This window comes from Musa acuminata, chromosome BXJ1-5, assembly GCF_036884655.1.
Source record: "Musa acuminata AAA Group cultivar baxijiao chromosome BXJ1-5, Cavendish_Baxijiao_AAA, whole genome shotgun sequence".
Classification (NCBI taxonomy): domain Eukaryota; kingdom Viridiplantae; phylum Streptophyta; class Magnoliopsida; order Zingiberales; family Musaceae; genus Musa; species Musa acuminata.
In genome coordinates, this window is record NC_088331.1 from 4,716,690 (window position 1) to 4,735,411 (window position 18,722).

At 42.2% G+C, this 18,722-nt stretch overlaps 3 protein-coding genes and 1 long non-coding RNA gene across 4 annotated transcripts; 2 read left to right on the top strand and 2 right to left on the bottom strand.

The window, feature by feature from the left end:
* The first annotated feature begins 228 nt into the window (after positions 1 to 228).
* Positions 229 to 1,649, top strand: LOC135673190 (uncharacterized). The gene is made up of 2 exons (XR_010513255.1): positions 229 to 491; positions 585 to 1,649. It is a non-coding gene; the product is annotated as an uncharacterized LOC135673190 (long non-coding RNA).
* A 6,737-nt stretch (positions 1,650 to 8,386) lies between these two features.
* LOC135674915 (protein FLOWERING LOCUS T 1-like) lies at positions 8,387 to 9,541 on the bottom strand. The gene is made up of 4 exons (XM_065185180.1): positions 9,289 to 9,541; positions 9,156 to 9,217; positions 9,022 to 9,062; positions 8,387 to 8,847 (listed from the first exon to the last, which is right to left on the bottom strand). Exons 1-4 carry the CDS (start codon positions 9,478 to 9,480, stop codon positions 8,615 to 8,617), a joined length of 528 nt encoding a protein of 175 aa, XP_065041252.1. The 5' UTR covers positions 9,481 to 9,541; the 3' UTR covers positions 8,387 to 8,614.
* Positions 9,542 to 12,219: 2,678 nt separating this feature from the next.
* LOC135674916 (pathogen-associated molecular patterns-induced protein A70-like) lies at positions 12,220 to 13,492 on the bottom strand. The gene has a single exon (XM_065185181.1). It carries the CDS (start codon positions 13,391 to 13,393, stop codon positions 12,731 to 12,733), a length of 663 nt encoding a protein of 220 aa, XP_065041253.1. The 5' UTR covers positions 13,394 to 13,492; the 3' UTR covers positions 12,220 to 12,730.
* A 2,018-nt stretch (positions 13,493 to 15,510) lies between these two features.
* Positions 15,511 to 16,650, top strand: LOC135673191 (NDR1/HIN1-like protein 13). The gene has a single exon (XM_065181987.1). The coding sequence runs from the start codon at positions 15,635 to 15,637 to the stop codon at positions 16,385 to 16,387; it is 753 nt and encodes a 250-aa protein (XP_065038059.1). The 5' UTR covers positions 15,511 to 15,634; the 3' UTR covers positions 16,388 to 16,650.
* The last annotated feature ends 2,072 nt before the right edge of the window (positions 16,651 to 18,722 follow it).

Consider the following 18,722-nt stretch of genomic DNA (forward strand, 5'->3'; position numbering starts at 1 on the left):
CTGTTTTAATCCGATGATATGGGGTTCCTAAGTGAGAGGGCGCTCACTTTTCTATACTATAACCCGGCGCGTGTGGATGTTATCTTCGGAATAAATCACGTCCGTTCTTTTTTTGAAGTCATCAACGATAGACCGAAAAGATGTCAACCATCAGTTGGCTCACACGTGCGAGTGCCAGCCCTATAAAAATAAAAGATTCCTCCAACGACATCAACAAGTCCTCGAACCCTCCCTCCTTTGCTCCACCTTCCGTGCCCCATCTCCTCCTCATCCTCTGAAATCGCCTGCGCAGCCGTCGGACTCCTCCGCCGCTTGCCCACGGATCGTCGCTTTCTTCTGCCGTGGCCGGGCCGAGGACTACCTGAGGCTCCTATGACGAGGAGCAGGAGAAAGACGGAGTCGTCGCGAATCCCGACACGTTTCTCCTTCGTTGGGGCTATAAATGGGGTTCGCTTCGGCCGATCATCATCGGAGTCGCTGGTTTCCCCTCGGTGGGGAGTGCGATATGCTCTTGTCTCCTGCCTGTTGTTCTTGATATTTTGTTCTGGTAGTTTCTTGATTCTTGCTTCTAATCTTGCATTTAGAAGATACGATTGAGATCCCGTTCCTAGTCCCTCGCCGTCGCACGCTTCCATGTGTACATCGGAGTCCGCCACCGCTCGCACGAGGATCGTCGCTTTCTTCTTCTGCGGCTCCCATGACGAGGTGGAGAACGGAGCCGTCCTCCTAATCTTTCAGTCTACGTGGAGTGTGATCTGTACTTCACTCAGCCATCGAAGGCTTTCATGTGGACGATGCATTCTGCGACGTGGAGCCGGAGGATGAGGAAGCCGTGAAGCCTTCGCGAGGATCGAGAAGTTTGAGGGAAAACGAGCGTAGAGACACAGGTAAAGATCGATATTCAGAGGAATGATGATCTTTCGCACAAAAGACACACGAAGACAAAGACAAACAAGCTGAGAAGAATACGTAGCACACAAAGGTCGGGATGGTTGAGTTTGAACTACGATTCAATGTTAGCAACTATACTTGATGGTGCTCAAGGCAAGCGAGGTGCTTGGTAAAGGATGAGATAATGTAAGGTGGAATGAGTTATTTAGCGACCGAAAGAGTTGTGCAAAGCTCACAGAGGAATTGCTAACTCGAAGAATTCGGTACTCATGCAAAGGCTTGTATACAAACGATGGAGTGTTCGTGGCCATCTCAAGGCGACCGAAACTCAACGCTATGAAGCATTGAAACTTTCTCTTCAACATGAGAAGGATACGTCCATAGGAGGCTGAAGTATATAACGAGTTCAATATGTTGTTAGGCCTTGAAGGGTACAGCGAGGGCTATATTGGCGTGGTATTACAATCTAGCAAGTGCATTTGTAGGAGGCAGAATAATGCATAGTTTGTTCAATAAGGCGGAGTAGTCCAAGGGGATGGTGGTCTCTAAAATTTTCAGATAGAAGGAAGCGAAGAGAGAAGTTGCTCCAACGAGATGGATATCCAAGAGAGATAAGTCCCGGCTCTCTAGAGGGAGAACCATGTGCAACAGACCATACATATTGAGGAATACCTCAAAACAATTTCACAAAGCTAAACGGAACGAGTAAGCGACGAGGAGTCGTCGTATGATCTCGTTTAAGATAATACATTGGAAAATGCATTACGAGATTAAGTGGGGGAGCGACCCAAAGCAACACGAGATGAAGGTACACTTAAAGTCGATATGAAGATCAGACTCAACAAAGGGCTGACCCGTGGAATGGTAGGCGTGAGGGTCATCATCAACTTAATGCAAAACAAGGAGCGGAGCAACTTGGGTGTAAATTAACGAAATACCTAAGTCGCATGAAGGAAGCTGACATAGAAGATGTAACATGGAGCGGAGGTACAAAGCTTTCATTGGATAGAAGTCTAGGACACGAACTCTTACAAAGGCAAGAGTGGGATCATGTCGTTCCATAAGGCCTTCATTCTGATGTTGTAGACTTATCTTGCATGGTGTCAAAGACAAATGGAGCTTTTGGGCACATGCATCTTATTTTGGAGAAGCATTTGATGGAGGAACCAAGGCGATTCAACTTACGGAGGTAAAGTTAGATTCAAAAGGCCTTAGCACAGGGTAAGAGGATACGGAGGCAGGTACTCTTGAAGAATATGTCATAGTGTTGCCAATCAAGTTGCCATGAAGGAAGCAGTGCGTAGTGAAGATTATGCTGGTAAGGGCAAATACTCATGATCAAGACAATGATGCACCAATTTTAGTGAAGTCGGTGAACTTTAAGAGCTACTAGGCGATGGAGTATCCTAGAGCGATGCTTCGTCTAGGTGTGACCTGAGAGCGAGTGGACGAAGGTCGATTGCCAAAGGAGTGAATACGATCAAAGGTGAAACAGGTCATACGATGTGTTGGTAGAGACCACACATGGAGGGATCACAATCCGAGTTCATCCCACAAGGATCAGAATGCAATAAAGATGTCACCATAAGGCAATATGATTTAGCGAATCATGGTTGAACCATTCGTGGCAATGTAATATATACGAATCTAGTCCCGTAAGAGACTATATCATACGGGGGTATGATTGAAAACTACTAGGAACTCCACTTCGGTGAATAACATGACAACAAGAAGGGCTATGGATTCAAGGAGTGAAAACCATAGTAACACAGAGGCGGGTCATCCGTCCATGTATTGAATAGCGACGGAGAGTAATTGGAAGTTAGGAGATGCATTATAGCTGGAGCACAAGATTGAAGACTCATCAAAGGTGAGGAGTTACAACGTCGACAAAGGCTTCGATGAGGATGTCGAAGGAATAAGTGGGGGTGAATGTCATAAACAAAACTATAAAGGATATGTTTAATGTAATGCTCATGTATGTTCGTGTCTCTTAGTTTGTTCATGCTTGGCACAACATATAGAGGGATAGTCGAAGGCTTAACAGCTCCATTTTAGTTGAATTTGATGGTTGTCCTAGGCTTACATTATAGCTGGAGCACAAGATTGAAGACTCATCAAAGGTGAGGAGTTACAACGTCGACAAAGGCTTCGATGAGGATGTCGAAGGAATAAGTGGGGGTGAATGTCATAAACAAAACTATAAAGGATATGTTTAATGTAATGCTCATGTATGTTCGTGTCTCTTAGTTTGTTCATGCTTGGCACAACATATAGAGGGATAGTCGAAGGCTTAACAGCTCCATTTTAGTTGAATTTGATGGTTGTCCTAGGCTTACAAATAAAGGTTGTGTAATATGAGCACTTTGTTGGTAAATCATGGGGGGCGACATCATATGCACAGCGGAAGAACAAGAAAACAAAAATCCCCGATTCCCAAAAAGATGTTCGTCGTCGTGCGAAGATTGATGCGCAAAATCCGCAAAACACAAAAACTACGTATAGAGATTGTGTTACCTAGGGAGATCGTATATCCCTGTTTCCTTGCAGATCCTTAGGAGAGGGTGAAGGAGGTCAAGCGTCCTCCTCTCTAGCGGTGATCCACACAGCAGGGTTGCGACGACGTTCCTCAAAACTCCAGGCCTACTTTGAGGTGGAGAGGGAGAGGAGAATAGGAAGGGCAAGCAAAGACTCTAGCCTATGGGGCTGTGAATCCCTCCTATTTATAGAGATCCCGTGTCAAACCCTAATGGGTCCTTCCCTAGTGGGTATTGGATCTGCATCCAATAAGACAAGGGCTCCGTCGAATATCTCATATCCGAACCTCTACTCATCGCAATGCCAACCATATGTGTGTGACCCTCTAGGCCCAATATCGAGCTAGCCGTGAGTCATACCTGTCAGAACTCCTTCTAACTCAGTGAATTATTATCTCTGTAATAATTCACTCGACTCATCGACTACGGACATACTAGGCCACTACGCCGTAGTCCCCAGACGATACAGGGGAATCCAATCCATTGGACCTGTCTGTCCTCAGTTACCATGTACCTATAGTCCCTCATCCATCTAATATCCCAGAGACCGTATATCGAGCATGGTGCTGTCAGATCCATACGGTTTCTACTCGAGTCTTGCTCTAATCGGATTCTCCCGGAGAACTCTTTCTCTCTCAACCCGAATGACCCTGGCCAGGGATTTGTCTGAGCAAGAACACATGAGATATTCCTCTCATGACGCCGAGAGTGGATGATCCTCTATCGACACTCAATAGCCCTCGTAAGGTCGACTACCACTCCCAATGACCAGCTGTACTAGATCTGGGACAGCCAAACCTATAAGTCTGGTATCAAAGAGTGGAGCACTCATACATGACATCCTTAGTGTCTCAAGTCTAAGGACCAGATACACCACTAGGACTAAGAAATCGCTGTCTGACAATAAGGCATCATCAACCATTCAACATTTTGTAAGCGGATCAATCAGTGAACTCATTTTCCAATGAGCTCCTGTACTGTATCCCTAGTGTCCCTACACGAGCAGCTATGAGACCAGCTGCATCCATCATATGGACGGGTATACAGCACACTAGTCTATCCGGTTATCACGATGTCCCTCTCGAGTAACCTATGATCGGGATTATTTAGGATATGTGTTTAAAGGTGAATCGATCTCATTATCGTGATCTCATCACGATCCGATTCCCATTGCACAAATCCAAGGACATCACAATATATATATATATATATATATATATATATATATATGCACATATGCAATAGTTATAAAGTGATATACGCCAAAATATAATAAGCAAAAAGATTCTTTATCAAGTCACACGTGCCATCACTAACGTGATTGGCTTGTTGGGCACCTATGACTAGCACACTTGTGGGGGATTTCGGTCTGTAGTGGACTATTTGGACTCTTTGTTTTGCGACCGTTCAGAGGTAAAGTCTGTTTATAATTTGCATTGGTTACGAAGTATTTACTGAAATGATTGCTTATGGATCTCTAGTAAGACGCTTTCTCTAACTCATTTTTTCTTTTATAAGTTCTAAGGGACCATAGGAGGTTTCATGAAGGTTGACTTTTACAGACGGACATACGAGAGTGCCACATGACTTAGGTAAAACCAACTAAATCCATGACAATATAAAACAGGCAGAGGACAGAGCTATCACGAGAATCGAGATAATTCGTTTCTTCGTAGTTGGGGTTGGGGTCACAAATGGGGTTTAATTCGGTTGATCATCATCCAAGTTTTCCGATTTCCAATAGATATATATTGGAATCTATTCTTGTCTCATACTTAATATTCTTCATCTTTTGCTCTATTGGTTTCTTAATTTTTATTTTTATTCTTTTTATTTAAAACATATGATTTATAGATTCTCCCTTGCCAGCGTAAGGCGATGCATTATGCAATGTTGAGCCGGAGAAGGACACAGCCATCATGAGAATCGAAGTTTCATTTCTCCTTGATTGGAGCTATAAATGAGGCTCCATATAGCAAATTTTACTCGTGTAATCAATTCCCGTGAATATATTATTTTTTCACAAAAAAAATAAATATATCATCTCACTGTCAATTCTCGTGCATCTACTATTTTCTTTTTTCACAAATATCTTAAATTTTTTAAATATTTAAATATTATTTTTAAAGATTATATCTAACTCATACGACTATCATCAGTAAATAAAAAAATCATATTAACTTTCACTAAATAATTTTATAGTTTTCTTATTTGTTTGTCATAAATATATCATTCACGTACATGAAGTATATTAATATAATATAAATATTATTTTTTTTAAACTTAACAACCTTAAACTCATAATTTTAATAACATAAAGTTGCAATAAGAGCATCTTTTTCCATATTTATAATATCAAAGAGAAATATCTAGTTTTAAGTTATGCAAATATTTATTATAATCAAATTAAATTTTTTATCTTTAATAGTACATGAACCATCAAATATAATTGAATATTTGTCATTATTCAATTATCCAAGATGTTTTATCTTTAATGTTATCAAGATGCTTTATCTTTCATACTTATCTTCAATTTAATTGTTTCTTTTTTTCTTAGATTTGTTTATTATCTCTAAATCTAATTTTTAACTTGTAAGTCCTATTAAAATCTTTAAATATTGATCTTATACCTCACATAATCAAAATCCTCCTCATCTTTCTATTAATTTTTTTTATCTCTTTCTTTCAAATAGAAGACTTTTCTTTAACCCGTAATACCTTTTTTTTCACTTTTCTCATATGATTTGCTCAATCTTGCTTTATGTGCTAGTAAAGAATCCGTTAGTTCTAAAAAAAGTAAACAAATCGTTCTAAAAAAATAAACAAATCTTTTGACTATTTAGTTGCAACATGATTAAATTTTAGAATTAAAATTTTTAAAACTTTTGTAATAATTATTTGATCATGAAGATATTCATCATAAGATTTTATTTGACTAATAATTTCAAATCACTTATAACGAAGGATTTAAAGTTATATCATAACCATCTTCAATGAGTCTTAAAATTTATTTTAAAGTATTAACCAAGTTTGTTTTGACGTTGTAGCAATTGCAATTCGATTATCTTATGAACAATTTATTGAAAAAAGAACAATACCTTTGAAACTTTTATATTCTCCCTCGACCTAGTTTCTTAAATAAAGTTTTTATCTTGATACTCTAAAATTTATAGCATTTATCCGAAAAGATGAGAATAAGATATTGAAACATTAAATTATCATTGAAAGTCATAATGATCGGTTCATATTAAAATTAGCTCTAATACCACAAATGCCGTGGATGGAGAGCAAAAAAATAATAAAAGTAAAATACTATGATGTAATTGAAAGAAAATACTTTCAATAAAAAAACTAAAATAATATTAAACAAGATATAAAATAAAAAAAAAAACTTATAAAATATTCATAAGTATACTCACCTTTGCTCCAAGAACCATGATCCTATTTATAAAATCTAAGATACCTATTTCACCCTCTCATGTCACCCATACCTATAACAATAACTTGTTAGATTATGAACCGTTTAGATAGAACTATTTTGTAAGAACTATCTAAAACATGATAACTAGCAAAGATAATTATGTAAGAACCAATTCACATCATCTTCTTTGTTGGGGCCATAAGTGAGGTTCAATTCGATCGATCATAATCAAGTTTCTTTCGATTTCCCATCAACTTAGAGTGTGATATGTTCTTGTCCCACTTGATATTTTTTTCGATTGGTTTCTTGATTCTTTGTTTCTAACTTTTCATTTAGAAGACACGATTTATAGATAGATACCAAACCTAGTCCCTCTCCATCCGTCGCAGGCTTTCATATGGATGATGCATTCTGCAATGTGGAGCCGACGGAGGACGAAGCCATCGCGAGAATCGAGACATTTTCATTTCTCCTTTCATCCACGGGAGTATTTGGTTTCCCGTCTCCGCAGAGTGTGATCTGCTTTAGCCTCGTGTTTGACGTTGTTGATTTCCTGCGTCTATTAGTTTCTTGATCCTTATTTCTGGTCTTGCATATAAACAACATGACTAGCTACCAATCCTCGTCCCTCCTCCTCGTCGTAGGCTTCCAAAGCTATGTTGACCTTCCATTCGGGTTCGCTTCCACCGATCACCAGAGTTTCAAGTTCACCGGTGGCTGATCCCAACCAATCTCAAGCTGAGATCTGTCCTTTGTTCGAGTACTTGTTTTGTCATCTTGGATATTCAAATGCTACAAAACATGATTTAGATTTGGGTGCAAGTGGGGAAACTTACTGAAGTCAAAGGCCAACTGTACTTACAGAAGTCAAAGATGTTTGAACCGAATAATCTGATCAGATACATTAAGTAATGGCATTAAATGAGTTCACAATGCTCCGTCGGAACAGAGCATCCCGGATAAGGAATCGCCCAGCCCATAAAGCATAAGAAGGATCGACAGTAAGTTCCTTCCGAAAGGAGATTCTGTATTCAATATCTTCACAATTGCAGAACTATACAAGTTTGAATTCTTTCTATACTGAAAAATTCTCTCTCTCTCTCTCTCTCTCTCTCTCTCTTTTGATTCAAAATACAAAACGCAACTCTTTTGATTAACTATCTTCATATGGAATGAAGTAAGATGATGATACTCACTCAACTATCATCGTATCAGGATGAAAAAAAACCTTGTCGACAACATTTTAACTTGAAATATAATCCAAATTCAAACTAAAAAAGCTCAACAGATGGTCAAACTTGAGAAAGAGCAAAACGGACACCAAGTTATCGTGAGGGATGAAAAGTTATCGTGGATTAACTTTGGATAACACGAAGGGGATAGCCGACGGCAGCTTTACATCTTGTCCGATGTAGGATTACTAGGGTATATTTTGCAAATCTCTTCTCTTTAGAGATTCCAGATCAACAAGAGATTGACTATAATACTTGTTTGAGAAATGATGTTTGTTCCTTCATTTGCTTCTCCATCCAGTTGTAAATATCAATCAAGCACACAGCGTGGAGTTTCAAAATCTATTATGTAGTTGGATATTAAGTTATTAATGATTACATGGCTGTATCGTATGCGTTGACATCATCAGTATGAACGAACCTGACAGCATAGTTTTTTCTTTGTGGATTCAGGCATGCTTGTGGCATGCATTTATTTACGGATTCAAGTACTAACTATAGCTGAAGTGGTCATAGTATATCTCCTCTCAGCATCAGTCGTCTCCCCGAAACCTTCTGCCGCCGGTGCCGGCCTCCCTCTGGCAATTAAAGTAGGTGGCGGCGACAGGCGCCAGGTAGTACTGCTCCGCGAACCTTCTCGTGCTGAAGTTGTGGCGCATCTGCGGCGCGAACACCGTCCCCCTCCCCATCTGGCGGAGCAGCACGAAGACCATGCGGTGAATCCCTGCCGTCGGCCGCGGGCTCTCGTAGCAGACCAACTCTCGACCTGTGCGCGCGGAACCCCATCATCATCAGCAGCAGCTTTTTCATGCACACCACATAACATATAAGCCTCGCCCATGGACGAGAAATTCTAGAGATGCCTATGTGGAAGTCAAACCCAAGTTGAAAGAAAGTATCTTCGACTTTTCCCCAAGTTGCAGAAAACCTACGTACTCACCGAAACTTGCGTTGGTGGTGGCAGGGATGTCCGTCACCAGCCTGCAAAACCATCAGTTCCAGATCTATCAACACCATGCAATCCACAAAAGTCTCTCTTTCTCATTCTGAATGCAGCAGCAGAACACCTCTTACCAGTGCAGGTACTCCTTCAGCGTCGGATTGCTGGGGTTTGGCGCATCTGGATCCACCATCACCTGCCAAACAAATTACCAACGGTAAGAAGCAAGCGAGAGGATGCTAAATGCAGAAAGGAAAAAGCACTGACAAGAGTGTAGAACGTCCGCAGGTCATCTCCTCCAACTTCGACTTTCGGCTTATCGACCACGGCGGATGGTTTGAAGTCGCTGCCATTGATGACCAGCTTATTCTTGTACAGGACGCCGAGCGATACCGATCTGGAGAAGGGGTCCAATACATCGCCTATGACCTGACCCAGAGTCAGAGGGCCCCTCGACATTTTGCAAGACACTCGAAGCAACCAGGAAGGAGCACAAGCTTCTTCGCATTCAACAAGGCTGAGATCGATGAATGGCTCAACTGATGAGAAGCCTTTCTATAGAGGGTTCACTGCAGATAAAGAGCGTACGGCACGCAGGAAGCCCATTCCGCCCAGATATTCCCAGATATCTATCGCTGTAGTTGAGGAATCCGCTTTGTAATCAGAGCATTCAAACGCAAAAAACAATGTGAGTTTCATCCTTCCTTGCTTGCAGATCAGTCTTTTTCCCATTTCTTGATAAACTAATAATCATCACATATTTAGGTAATAACAAAGGAAAACTAGATTAGCTGTGGATCCTGATAGATAGAAAGAAATGCAAGTGGCAGATCCGACAAGAAAGAAAGAAATGCAAAGGAGAAGAGGAGGTCCATATCTTTTTGGTACGAAAAAGAAGGGATCCCTTTGAGACGATGATAAAGAATATGCATCATGTACTACGTCGTCAACTTGGGGTTCAAGATGTTGGAGCCTTATTCCTGCTGGCTGAGTTGCTCAGGAAACTAAACTTTGGGATGATTGAGTTGCTTTTCCAGCACTCGCAAATGGGCGATTCCGTTAGAAAATATTCTCATTTTGAGTGTTTTTTTTTTAAATAACATATTTTTTATTTTTTTTTCAAATAGTATTTCTAATTCAAAAAAAATATTTGAGTCGTCCTAAAAAAAGTTGAGTGCATATTTTTCTTATATGTTATGGTATTTTAACCTATTTAAAAATACTGTAAATAAGCTAGGAAGAATCGCTAGATATTATTTGATACATCATTCTAGGGTAGGTATTTATGATAATTTAGGAACAACATCATCCAAATAGGATTCAAAGAACCTACAAGTGATTTTGTTCATTGGGGGATTATGTATTTATATATGTTTTGATGAATGAATTTTCCTTAATCATGCACTCAAATTACTCAATCAAATCAATCACTTATTGATACTTAAATCATAGATTGATTGAGGATGAAAGTTGATGATAATTTGTTTCATTTATAAGTGAAATATCATATTGGTACATAGGTACGTGGTATTAACATTATCATAATATATTATAGGAGTGGATTGGAATGTGATATCAAGTTCGTGTAGCAGATTAGTGACTTAATTGAGTATTAAAGTTATGGCAGCGATGACTTGGTATTTAGCTTTAGTAATAGATTTTGTAACTATATTTTGTTTCTTAAAACTCTAACTTATTATATTTATTCTAAAGAAAATAATATAGATTGATAGACGTTCTATAATCATATTGTCTGCCCAATCAATATTGATAAAGGTGTGGAGATGAAGTAATGAGTGTTTATAAAAAAAAAATCTATAATTAATAGTCCTTTTGAGATATCACATGATACATTTTAATGCAGACCAATACTTAATGGAGGGTCTATATATAAATTATGATAATTTTTTGATCACAAATGAGATGTCTGGATATATTAGAGATAAATATTTTAAGGAACTAAATATTTGTCGGTACTATATGAGATCCGTAGTAGAGCTGTCATAATAAAATTTTGAGTGATTTAGTAGTGGAGAGTGGGGTGACAACTTCTTTCGTATTCTGAATATTCATATTTGATAATAGGTCTTAAATGAACTTCTTTACATATTAAAAAAGTCAAAAAAAAATATAAATATTATTTTTACTCCTAGAAATTAGCTTAAGGTTCCTAGATCTTTGATGAAAATTTGATCTATTAATTACTTATAAAATTATTTAAGATCCTGCCCTATTGAATACTGAATCTTTATCCAATTACCCAAGCCTCTTGGATTAGTGGATCTCTACCCAATAATATCTTATTGGCTCTTATTCAATCTTATCCACAAGATCCAATAATTGAAGGGCTTATTGGATATCCAATAAGATATGGGCTCTAACGAATATCTCATATCTAAATATTTACTTGTCGCAACACCTACCATATATGTATGATTCTCTAGGCTCAATATTGAGCTAGCCGTGAGTTATACCTGTCAGAACTTCTTCTGACTTAGTGAATTATTATCTCAATAATAATTCACTTGACTCATCGACTACGAATGTATTAGGCCACTACATTGCATTCCCCAAACGATACAAGGGAGTCCAATTCATTGGATCTGTATATCTTTCGTTACCCGTGTATCTATAGTATATTGGATATGGTATTGTCAAGCTCATACTGAATCTATTCGAATATCGTTCTAATCGGATTCTCCTATAGAAATTTTTTTTTTTCAATCCAAATGACTATAGCTAGGGATTTGCTTAAGCAAGAACATATAAGATATTTTTCTCATGACACCAAGAGTGAATAATCCTCTATCGACATTCAATGACCCTCATAAGATTGTCTACTACTTCCAAGACTATAAGTCTGGTATCAAAGAGTTGAGTACTCATACAAGACATCCTTCGTGTCTCAAATCTAAGGACTAGATACACCACTAGGATAACGAAATCGATGACTAACAATGATGTATCATCAACCATCCAGCATTCCATGAGCAGATCAATCAATAAACTCATTCACTAATAAGCACGTGCACTGTATCCTTAGTGCCAGCAACTATGAGACCAACCGTCTCGATCATATGAATGAGTATATAATATACTAATATATATCGAATCATCTAACATTTATTAAGTTCTTTTATGATTCGTTTCTTATAAATAATTTGAACATGAGGGCATCTACGAACAAAAGACAACATCTACAAATAATCGACCATCCATTAGCCTCCGTTCAACTATATATATATATATATATATATATATTCTAAATCTACGAGTCATGACACTTTTAAGTTCAGTAGCAAATTAATTTACAATCAAGCTCGGGACAAGATTGTCATGCCAATATGGATGGATGGATGGATCCGTTGTTTTGACCATGTAGCTTCTCTCTCGACTGCAAACACTGCTCCCTGGCTATTTTTAAATCGCATCTCGACTGGAGAGCACTCACGGCAACCGACAACAGAAACCACAACTTCCAAAGACGCAAAGGTAAAATAATACTAACAAAACAAAAAGGACAAAGCACACAGAGAGAGTGCTTTGTGATTTGAAAAAGAAAAAGAATAGCGCAACTCTCTATCACAACCGTCCAAAGTCTACAAATAATATCGCGCCCAACCACAGGTGGTACAGCTGTTCCAAATATCTGCTATTTCTGATTGAGATTTTGAAGTCAGCGGTCGTCGGCGCATGACTAATTGTTTTGCTAAGATCCGCGGGTAAGCATCTCCTTGTATCTCGCGATGGACTCCAAGCGCTGCAGTCTCAGCTGCTGCCGGAACCGGTTGATGAAGTCGTCCGCCCGTGCGTCCACCTCATCCCCGCCGCCACTGCCTTCCGCCTCCACTGCGTCCCTCCCCGCCGCCTCGACCTCCGCCTCCTCGAAGTGCGCGAAAGCCGACTTCTCGCTGGCCGACTTCTTTATCCGCACCGGCAGCTTCGGCGGCATCTCCCCCGCCGTCGGTTGCGCGTCCGACTGACTCCGACCGAAATACTGCTGCTGCTGGTGCTCGTCCTCCGCCTCAGCCACCGGGTTCGGAGTCTCGTACAGGACCTCAGCTCGGGTGGTGGGCGCGGGCTCCAAGGGAGGAGGGATGTCGCCAGAGCGGTAGCGGTGGAGGTTGAAGGAGCGGAGGCAATCAAGGACGACGGAGGGAGATCGGGAGAGGGAGTAGGGGAGAAAGCGGCCGGGGTAGGCTTGGCCACCGTCGTCTACATCGGGTCCGGACTGATGGTGGTGGCCGGTGCCGGATGACTTGGAGGCGACGGCGATCGTTCCGATGACTAGGTTGAGGAGAACGAAGAGGACGGCCGGCGTGAACCATCCGTACACGGAGGCCAAGATTGATAGGATGGATTCTTCCAGCATTCTGTTGCTCCTTTTCCTCCTCTCTCTTCTTCTTCTTCTTCTTCTTTCGGGTATGGTTCGGAGCGGAAAAGAGGAGAGGGCAGAGAGAAGGGGAGAGCAGTCGGGCCGTGGGAGGGAAATTTATAGTGGAGATGGGGGCCAACTGCACGTGGGTCACATGGGTGAAGTAGCACACTCGGGATTTTTACGATCGTATCATTCACGCATGAATGAAGTCGGAGGCCCTTTTGTGGGTCCCGCTTCATGCCCCTGAGTTCACTCTAGCGGTGGCCCCCAGGTGACTACTCTTCCCTCCAAATTTCTTCCGTTCACACTTCACATACAACATGAGGCAGATGACTTCCAAGGAAGAGAATAGGCAAGTGACTCGTGGATCTATGCCCGCGACATCTTAAACTCACATGAATATACATACTACTAGCCTTTTTTATTAGGACATTAATCGTTGGATTCAGGAAGGTCAACTACACCAGCTCTCTAAGTTCATACCATGTCTCCGTTCTCACATGTTCCTGCTCCATCAATAATGTTCCCAAAGATGTAATCTTACCCAAGTCATTTTTCAATCCGTGTGGTCTTTTCTTTGCCAACGACTGTCTGTTTCACATGCCCATATGAACGGAGTAAACAGTACAGTCGCATTGACTATTAAGCATACTCTTCTACCTTATATCAAAACATCTTAGTGTATTAGCATCCAAGGCTACTGTGTTCCGACTTAATCATCATATAAATTTAGTCTCAAGCAGTAACATGATCGACCAGGATATTAAACTGTTTCTTCAGTGGCAGTTTTCAAGATTATATGCTGTGTGTTTATTCCGACAGCACTCGTTTCGATAGTTGTTGTAAATCCTAGTAAATATTTTATTGCAACTTAAACGGTGGTGAACATTAAAAAATATTCTTTTAAGATATTAATCTAGAGAAACGACCGAGTACATGACAGATCATTTGACTTGATTGAAGAACAAGCAAAACATGGCAGCCAATAATTCACATTTGTGAGCGTTCGAACACAAGGCAGAGTGGTTGCCGTGTAATTTTCTGATGGAATTGCACCATCTCGCCGTGTTGTAGGTCGAGGAGGAGACACATCGATTAAGTGAAGGGATGGTGGAGCCCGAGTCTTCAGAAGCATCTTTCGATCCTTAGGAAGTTACCCAAAGTGAGTCGTCAACCGACCCCACCTCTTTCGTCCAATTAAATTCTATCCCCTCGTGGGTTTGGTTGAGGGTGTCGTGTTCGAACACCTTAGGATTCACGATGGTTAGTTGGCATAGTAGATCGTTGCGGTCGTTGTGGCAAGTGGCCGATCACTTTCGACACGTATGATCGTATTTCTATAAGACGTGCGTGTCAGATGAAGTGCCACTATCGTACGTGTCATTTCCTACTTACCACCTTGGTGTTTTCTTCCGGTCCATCACCGTCCATTTCTGCCACCAAATGTACGTAACTATAACAATAATTCCGTATACGAAGTGAGCTTTTCTTCATTTTTTTTTTACATTATAAATACGATCTGTACCCAAATTAGGAAAAAAATTGTAAAAGGCATCTGAATTCGAAATTCAAAATCGAGGACTACGGCTCAAAGCTTCGGATCCAATTCGGATTGCCCTTTGTAGTCAAATTAATGGTGAATACCAGTTAGTTCTTGTAGACATGTTTATTATGTAAATGAAGCGTTGAAGGTTGCGATACGGGCAAAAGCAGAATCCCGGTTTTTAGATTCGAAGACAATGTATTTTGTGTTCCCAAGGTCCCACCCCCACAGGATTTCTCATCTTAGACGGCTCTCTCACGGACCTGATTTAGGTGGGGCTCACAAGTGGGTCGTATAAGTATTTCAGCTTGTCCAAGGGCCCCACGTTCCCAAATGTGAGAGAGCCACATCGGGTGACTTTTTGGGCGGATCATTCGGTGCGAACGTGCTATCTGCATAATTTGAACCGAAGCAAGATTTCCCCAACCTACCGGTGCGGACCAAGAAAAGGTCTACCCGCTCTCAAATGACGACCGTTTGATCTCTATCGGACGGTTATCGTGTTTCAATAAATAAAACATGGAACAGTTAACTGTCATGTAGCCTTCTCCGTCTGGTGAAGTGTTCTTTTCTCCTCCCTCCGGCGCCTCTTTCCGCTCTCCCTTATAGATAGATGGATAGATCTCCTGCTTTGCTCGTCCCAAGAAATCGAACACGCGTCCTTGGACGAGAAGGGAAGAAATCGAAGAGCAATGGCGGATCGAGTCTACCCTTCCTCCAAGCCCAATCCTCACCCTCCACAGCCACTCAATGGCGGCGGCCCTGCATTCCCGCCCACCAAGTCCCAGGTCAACAGCGCCACCCGCCTCCCTTACCGTCCCCAGCCCAAGCCCCGCCGCAGCCGCCGCGGCCTCTGCTGCTCCTGCTGCCTCTGGTTCATCATGCTGCTGGTCGTCCTCGTCATCCTTGCCGCCATCGCCGGTGGCGTTTTCTATGCCATCTACCGCCCCCACCGCCCGGCATTCTCCGTCTCCGTACTTCGCATCGCCGCTCTCAACGTCTCCGCCGCCGGGCATCTCAGCTCCCGCGTCGACCTCAATGTCACCGCCCGCAACCCCAACAAGAAGCTGATCTACTTCTACGACCCTATCTCCGTCTCCGTCCTCTCCGGCGGCGTCGACATCGGGGACGGCTCAATCCCGGCGTTCGTCCTGGACGCCGGGAGCGCCACCGTGCTATCCGCCACCACTTCGAGCTCCGGCCAGACGCTGGACTCCGCGGCGGGAAACGATCTGCGGAAAAGCAGCAGCCTGCCGCTGGAGGTCGACATGGACACGAAGGCCGGGGTGAAGATCGGGGGACTAAAGACGAAGAAGATAGGGATCAAGGTACGGTGCGCCGGTATCCGAGCGCCCGTGCCCAAGGCGAAGGCATCGGCGGCAGTCTCGCCGGGCGACGGCTGCAAGGTCAAACTCCGGATCAAGATCTGGAAGTGGACTCTCTAGAGGAGAAAAAAATCAATTAATACCACAAAAAGTGGCGGAAAAAGAAAAAGTTAATGGAGGAGAATGAGAACAGTCTGTAGATTTTTCATAAATTACAGGGGTGTTTATAGTTGCTATGCTTATGATTGTTGTGTTGATGTTTGCTTGTATTTTCACTGAAATATTTTTTTTCTTTGCATAATTTTTTTGGATTGTGAATTTTGTTATGGAAATTGTTGTAATTTTTATATAATAATGAAGAGCGTAAAAGTGTTTTTTTTTTTGCTTTTGGTGAAAATAAATTTGTTGAAAGGATTGAGTGCGGCTGCTAAGAAATGCGGAGAAGTTGCTTTGGCAATTCTTAGACGAATATGAAGTCAATGTCCCGTTTGACTTTCTTCCCCCTCTCTCTCTCTATCTCTCTACTACGTATGCACGTAAAACGTTATTTTGGGCTTGACCGCATCCTGATCGGTCTCCGTGTCGGCCCAAGAAGCCATGGTTGCACTCGGACTCCTCGGCCCAAACAAACTTGGAAGTTCTTTTCTCATTGGTGCGTGGAGATTCGTGTCCAGCAGAAGAAATGGCGGTTCGATGTCGGAAACACTTCCATGGGCTCGTGACTTCACCGCCCACCTCACATGCACTGCCGATCATTTCTACTAGCATTTCACTGCTCTCATGATGATGAGCTCTGCGGAGGAGGAAGCAGCACAAGTCACGTCACGTCATATCGATGTATCCGATTCAATCACACACAGCTTTAATCTTCTTCTCAACTCAATCACACACAGCTTTGTCTTCTCTTGGAAATTAATTAGATGAAAGCAGCTTGTGATCATATCATCAGCAACATCAACAGGAGCCCTATTAAACATTTTTTTCCCATATATCTATGGCGGGCGGCGGGCGACGGGCGAGAGTCGCGAACAGTTCCTTTCCACCGGCGGCAAATGTATACCCCAAGAACGAACAATGGCACTCCCTGCTGCTACCTTCACAGGCTGCGGCATCCTCAGGGATCAGTGAAAGCTTCAACAGAGAAATTAAGAAAGTGCGTTGATCTGCTTTCCGAATCACTGTGGCTTCCTGTACGATGTTATCCTTTAGTTGTTCTCATCTCATTGCAGCCTTTTGCTTCGTGCAGTCTCGACCTTTTGGGTGATGGTGTTCTATTTTCTGCATGATCTGGATTAAAAATCAGCACAGTTCAGCTTATGTTTGCTTTAAAGTGGAGTCATCTGAGTTTGAGCTTGAGATGCTCTGACATCATTCGACTCAATTATTATGGCGACGCAAACCTTTAGCTCCATGCATGCGTGGATTCAATCTCCGGTGGTCACATGGCTACAGAGGACGAGTGAATGTTTGAGCACCCACAAGAGTCCGACAAGAAGTGACAAAAAAACTGCTGTCTCGCCAGTTGAATTGAATACTAGAGATGACCCCTTCTTTAGCTGCTTCAAATCCACTAATTAATAATAGTGAGATGACACGGATGGACGAAATGATACTCCTACGAAACCGATGTGTAGGGCTCGGCTAATGGCATCAGATTCTGCCGAAATATTCTAAGCCTCACGGTTAAGAAACGAAGGGGGGGGGAAAAGAAAGATGCAAAGATCACGAGAAAGCGAGGAGCAGTGAGAGAGAGAGAGAGAGAGAGGATGGTGGGAATGGGGCTGGTGCTCCAGTGTTTCTCCCACCTCGTGATGGCCGCACGACTGCTGCTGTGCTCTCTTCCTGCCTCGGCGTCCTCAACTCTACCACCACCGCGACCACCCCTCCGCGCACCAAGCTCGAGGTGACAAAAGCTAGGAAAAGATGGAAGCAAAAGCCTCCTGTTGTTGATGGGGTGAGAGATTCCTTCGCCTCCTCCTCCCTGATAACCCTCGGTGAAACCTTGCGGTCCTCCTCCTGCACCTCCATGAATGGATGCTGCCTTGCATGCATGCCTCTCTCTCTCTCTCTCTCTCTCTCTCTCTCTCTGTGCGCGTCTGCATGTGACGCTGCATGCTTTGACCCAAAAGTGCTCTCGTCTCTGTCTACGGAGCCGTTGACAACTACAAAACCATGTCCTCGGCGACATCCATTTACCATGAAAAGCTGGCAGGCATCCATCAACCGGAAAAAGCTCTCCACTGCCTGATTCATCTTTGCGGTTTAATCCGACAACACGTAAAGAATTAAATGGTCATGGAATTCAGCATTAATTAGCGATCTCGACATCTGGATGTTGACACAGCGGCGAATTGATCCTTTAGGTTTTTCGATTAAACTGTTTTCTGAATCCTTGATGACGGAGTTAGCAATGGTGGGAGGGATACGTACTGTCCTGCTCCTTGTTTGGTTGGGC

Bases quoted from the DNA above. Each gene is read 5' to 3' on its own strand.
- LOC135674915 (XM_065185180.1), bottom strand. From the start codon at position 9,480: ATGTCGAGGGGCCCTCTGACTCTGGGTCAGGTCATAGGCGATGTATTG. The intron at 9,218-9,288 runs GTCAGTGCTTTT...TTTGTTTGGCAG, and splicing joins TGCGGACGTTCTACACTCTT to GTGATGGTGGATCCAGATGC. The intron at 8,848-9,021 runs GTGAGTACGTAG...CCGCGCGCACAG, and splicing joins CACCACCAACGCAAGTTTCG to GTCGAGAGTTGGTCTGCTAC.
- LOC135673191 (XM_065181987.1), top strand. From the start codon at position 15,635: ATGGCGGATCGAGTCTACCCTTCCTCCAAGCCCAATCCTCACCCTCCA.
- LOC135674916 (XM_065185181.1), bottom strand. From the start codon at position 13,393: ATGCTGGAAGAATCCATCCTATCAATCTTGGCCTCCGTGTACGGATGG.